At 35.2% G+C, this 6,000-nt stretch overlaps 1 protein-coding gene across 1 annotated transcript in view; it reads left to right on the forward strand.

The window, feature by feature from the left end:
* Nucleotides 1–1,591, forward strand: part of LOC113227504 (homeotic protein distal-less) — a 185,414-nt gene extending 183,823 nt beyond the window's left edge. The window contains exon 8 of the mRNA XM_026460442.1: nt 1,261–1,591. Coding sequence (XP_026316227.1) covers nt 1,261–1,279 — 19 coding nt within the window. The 3' untranslated portion in view covers nt 1,280–1,591. The remainder of the gene's footprint in view (nt 1–1,260) is intronic.
* The last annotated feature ends 4,409 nt before the right edge of the window (nt 1,592–6,000 follow it).

Raw genomic sequence — 6,000 nt, forward strand, 5'->3', positions numbered from 1 at the left:
CAGATCTAGGCGTGAGTCGTTAAAACGCACTCCTTGTGTAATAAGTACACATCTGCAAAATGAAAACTTTTCAGGAGATTTCTTTTAAATTGGTTTTATGTAGTTCTTATTATTTTTTCACCACACTTGCTCGTAAATGGTATGATTGCATGGTGGCTGACTTGACTATAATGCCCCAAATAAAACCCTCGGGTCTTTTCTCTCATTACAGCCATGGTCGATAAGCAATTTTTTTTTTGTAGCACGATATACTTCCTTATATAGGTCAGGTTCAAGTTCACGCAAGGAGATTACTTAAGTTCAAAATTAAAACATTCGCTGAAAATGTTTTATTAAATACAGAAATGTAATTACAATTCAGCCTCATACTACTTAAATACTTATATCTTATTAAGAATTTCTATAATTGATTTTAATTACTTTTTATTTAAAAATTTAGCATTTTTTTTATTCAATCCGTATTCTTTCATGGTTGTATGTGTATTTGCTTTTTACAATATTTTAGTTCGAGTTGTATAGTCTGTGGAAGAATTTAAAAAAAAAACAAAATTTTGCCTCCATTTGCCAATTCCGTAACTTGCAAATGGAGTTATGTTGTGATCCATATTTATATTGTATTTATTTCCTCGCAAATGTGATAAAAAACGTTGTATGTATCAAGGACGGTAAAAAAAATACAAAACTCGACTTATTAAAGCCCTCAGCCTTTGGCTTCGGGCTTCTAAAAGACCTTCGTTAGTAATTTCTTCTTTTTCGTCGTTACATACAACGTACTATTATGACTTTCATGTGATAAGAATACTTTCGACTTACGACCACATGTGGTTTTATTATACTAAGGCTACGAAATGCATTTTAGGATGTGTACTATGAGGCAAAATGATTATAGGCATAATAAGGAATACGCATAATTTGTAATGAACAATTGTGCGAAATTATGATTTTAACGTGCAACTTCATATTTTTCATACACTTCTGTTAGTCGTTGTAGTTTTTTTCATAATAAGTTATTTGGTCTAATGTCACACACTTTAAATTTGTATCTAATTCATAATATGTTATTTCTTCATTGTTATTTTCAATTGTTCACCTTGTGTTTTTTATTAGTTCAATCTTATTGACACGTCACCTTTTTTTTCTATTTACCGCCACTTTGATTTTTTTTTAGAGGGGTTCGATGAACGGTGTGATAAGAGGCCAAATCTTTTTGACTTTAACATTAAATGAAATTATATTTAATCGAATTGTTTTTGTCAACAGGGTTTGGCCTGCAGTGTAACAGCGTTTGGACAGAAAAAAAGTAACTGATTTTTCCAATGTAAGTGATTTTATCTAAAGATTGACAACCTTGGTGTTATCCCTCATGTAATGATATTTCAAAGAACTAATTTGTTCCACCGAGAACACGTTCTATCGGTTTCAATGCTAGAATCACCAAATGGTGCGAGACTTGTCAGTTTTTACTAATAAAAGGACTTAATGGCCGGAAAAAAAAATGGCGCACAATCAAAATGGCGGATTTTGAAATAAAAGGTAAATGTGAAAAGTTTAAATGTATCGGCACAACCAACTTTTAAATCTAAGAAGAATATTTAATAGAAAATAAATCGTTGTACATTTTTTATAATTTTAAATATAAATAATTAAATAGGTGGTAATTGTTTAAAGTTACTGTAAATGTTATTAATGTATAATGGAATGAAAAGACACAAAATGTATGGGTGTGAATTGTGAATTGAAATCTAAGAGAAATAAAAATCAACCTATGCAAATAATATTTTATAATATAACTTTATATAAATTCAATTTTCAATCATATCTAAATTTACTTATTTATTTAAAATAGGTATTTTTCATTAGATAAATTATTTCAAATAATTCACACCAAGTTTAAACCTAACGGTTCCTAGAGTCATCGAAATAGAGCACTGTTACGTGATATTCAACCAATCAACGAACGGAAATATCTAAAGGACCAAACAGAATATAAGACATGCACAGTTGAATGCGTTAATCTCATTGGTTGAATATTACGTCAAAGTGATCTAACGTGATTGGCAGATGTTACTGTATGACTGGAGAGTTTCGCTTGCTATTTTTACACTGTGTTATACTTTTTTATTCTTTCTATTTCCTGTAGTAAACAAAAAATAACACACATAAACTTGATTTACGAAAAATTAAAATAAAAGTACATACACATAACACGTAAAATGTATACAAATGAATTATTTTCCTTTGTCGATTTGAATATCAGTTTGATAATTTGAAAAAATAAATGTTTCTATTCCTATTTTGAATTTTTGTAAGCATAATTTAAGCTTTAATGCAACAAATTTATTTATTTAGATTAAAAATAAAAAAAACGGGAACACAAACCAGTCTGTTGTGATAAATAATTTTAAGTTAATTTTTTTTTAGAAAAAGAATTTTCGATCAAATTATAAATATATTGTCTTTACGTATTTTGTGCAAAAAATTGTGTTCTGAATGCAAGATTCTTTTTAAGCTATTTGTTTTATTATTATTTTAATTGTCTAATGTCAACTGCAACCTCTTTAATGTCGAATTTGTTAGTCTGTTATAAACTAAGAACTGCATTGTTATTCTAACTAAACAGATAACATTCGACATATGTATTCAAGGGTCATAACGGGAAGAAAAAACATGTAAATATTTTTTGTAATATATAGAAAAAAGTATACATATAAATATAAGTAGATAGTATAATTACTTTATAACTACAATGTATTATAATAAGGAAAACGGAAATAAGAAAAAAGTGAATTAATTTCTTTTGTCAAATAAAAGAGAAAAATCTTGCAATTTCGTAATTTTATTTAATGACCTCTAAAGCTTGACCTTAAGAGATAAAATGGTGAAGAAAATAATAATAGTAACATCAAAATTGTTTCTTTATCCCAATTATATAATCAAAATACAAAACACTAACACATAGTTTAGTATCAGATAATAACGGTGGCAGATAAAAAGATTTGTAGTCCAGCAAAATGGCGGCACCTATGTATATTTCAAAATGGCGACTTGTTTTACAGCGCCGCCGATATTCTACTACAGTCTGCCATGTTCAGAAAATAAGATAAATTACCTTTTTTTCCTATATTGAACATATAAACTTAGAATAATAGCGCATAGAATGATAGTTTCTATACAAATAATGATGTCGTGGAATAATCATAATAATATATAAAGCTTCGCAATATTTTCATATCTTGTTGCAACGAAATTATTTTTTTTTAACTAAAATTCTTGAGCTGTTCGCGGTGCAAGTTGACCTTGAGCACTGACGGCCCGCCCGCTCATGTAAGCCTATTTGGATCCTTTCAATTTACCTCTTAGCGTGTGTGGACTAGCTTTCTATGCGTTATTATTCTAAGCATATAAATATATTTTTTATTTTTAAAGGTATATAAATAGAGCGTAATCGCTATATGCAATCATTTGCAATTCATATTTGTTCCGAATCCAAGACTTATACAAATTTGGGAAACTCGGTCCCACTTCGGATGTCGCTTGTGCATTATTACACTTATATTAAGTACACATGTTATTTCTCGGATTCGGAAATGATACGAATTGGACATAGTGAGCTAACGCTCTTAGAATAGACGTCTTTTAAAACAGTTCACTTAGCATGTCCAAATTAATGTTGGTTTGGGTGGAAAAACCAACTTGAGATTCGGATATATTAATTAAACTAACGGTCGGTGTAAGTCGAATTTTTGCTCTAATCGAAAAATCTCAATAATACATTTTGTCTGTATGTTTTTAAAGGCAATTTTTGTTTACCCATAACAACATGACAGTAGGAAATACGTAGTAAGCAACGTGACACAATTAAAATAGCTATCGGAAGCCAATTACAGGCTGTATTGAATCGTCCAGCTGACCCGTTTTTGCTGGGCGGCACGCACAAAGGGATTTTTGTTTTTGCACAAGACTGTACTCACAGGCATGCGAGTGTTAGTGACTGTGGACTTAGGTACACTTTTTTTATGGAAAATTGTATGGTGATTTTACTGACAGAAAACGTTAAAGCTTTCCCAGCTCCGAAACTTTTTTTACCGAAAAAAAGGAAGAGGTCCGCAACTTGACCGTATTTTTTGTGTATGTTAGGCGATTAGTGTGAACCGATTTTGATGATTCTTTTTCGTTGGAAAGAAGGTACCCAGAGGCGTCCACTGCTGAACATAGGCCTCCTCCAAAGATTGCCAGACTAGCCGGGTCCAACTAGTAGGAGGCCGTCTCACGGAACGCCTTCCGGTTCGTGGACTTCAGGTCATCCGTCCATTCAAGAACCTTTCTGCCCTAACGGCCGTCAGTTTTAGGAGCTATGTAGAACTGCCACTTCAACTTGCTAATCCTCTGAGCTACGTTAGTGACTTTCGTTCTTTACGGATCTCCTCGTTTTTGATTCGATCACATCAAGAAATGCCGAGCATTGTTCTTTGAGTACCTATAGCTCATTAGCAATAGCTCGTTGAATGACTTTGAGCTTTTTATAAACTCGATTCATTTTGCACAGGTTGTTGGTCTAAAACACCCACGACTCCTAGTCTAAAAAGAACTTGAGTGGTAAGCCTAACTCGAGTTTTGAACGAAACTAGAGTTCCAAAACTCGACTCGTAACGACTTCTACTCCACATAGTCATGAATACGACAAACAGGGTTCGCCATGGGATCGCCAGTACGGATTCCGAAGAGGGCGATCTACTGGGGATCTTCTTGTGTACGTCTCTCACTTATGGAGCGAGGCTATAGAAGGGCATGGCGAAGCCATTGCAGTGTCTTTAGACATTTCTAAGGCCTTTGACAGGGTCTGGCACGCAAGCATTTTAAGCAAGCTTCCCTCTTATGGGTTTCCCACTGACCTTTGCAATTGGGTTTTGGATTTCTTGAGTGCACGATCGATTCGAGTGGTCTTAGAAGGCTACTCTTCCGAACATAGGGCGTTAGATTGAGTTCCTCAAGGTTCTGTACTGTCCGCAACCCTCTTTCTGCTGCATATAAACGATATGTTGATTCCAGGTACCTTTGGGTATGCTGATGACAGCACAGTTGTGGACAGGTACTTGACCAATGCAAAGGTCAGTGGAGAAGAAATCTAGTCTTGTCGAGAGTCCATGGTTAGTCGTCTGAATTTGACACTAAGGCAGTTTCCGATTGGGGCGATGCCAATCTTGTCAAATTTATTGCTACCAAAACGCAGGCGTGTCTTTTCTCCACTAAACGGAGTGCCTTTCAACTGACTCCGACTTTTTGTGATATATATACCGATAGCCGACCGTCTTCACCTACTTGGAATGGACCTGTCGTCCAATCTGAACTTCGGCAGATACATTGAATCCATGGCCAAAAATGCATCCAAGAAGCTTGGCATCCTTTCCAAGGTGAGGCGATACTTCACACCGGGACAGTTGCTTCAGCTGTACCAAGCACAAGTCCTGTCGTGTATGAAATACTGCTGCCTCTTATGGGTTGGCTCTGCTAAATACCAACTGGCCACCTTGGATTCAATAGACTAGCGTGCTAAGAGGCTTATAGGTGACTCGGAATTAGTAGAGGCGAAGCTGTAGAGCCTTGAACACCGCCATAGAGTTGCCAGCTTATCTGTATTCTACAGGATATATCACGGACAGTGTGCGATGGAATTGCATACTTTGATTCCGCCTTCCCCTTTGCATCATCGGGAGACTAGACGTGGGCTGGGATACCACCCCTATGTTGTGGATATTCCCCGGATTCGCGCGAAGTGTTTCGCTTCCACATTTGTATGCCGAGCGGCTAGTGAGTGGAGTTCCCTGCCTGCAGACTTGTTCCCCGAACGCTATAACTTGGACATTTTCAAGGCAAGAGTGAATAGGCATTATTTTGGGTATGCATGCTACATCCTCGACCTCATTGTCACTTTCCATCAGGTGAGATGGAGGTCAAATGCGCACTATAAGACTACCTGAAAGACCTAAACGGAACAAGGAT

Source organism: Hyposmocoma kahamanoa, unplaced genomic scaffold, assembly GCF_003589595.1.
Source record: "Hyposmocoma kahamanoa isolate Upper Pololo Valley unplaced genomic scaffold, ASM358959v1 211, whole genome shotgun sequence".
In the NCBI taxonomy this organism is placed as follows: domain Eukaryota; kingdom Metazoa; phylum Arthropoda; class Insecta; order Lepidoptera; family Cosmopterigidae; genus Hyposmocoma; species Hyposmocoma kahamanoa.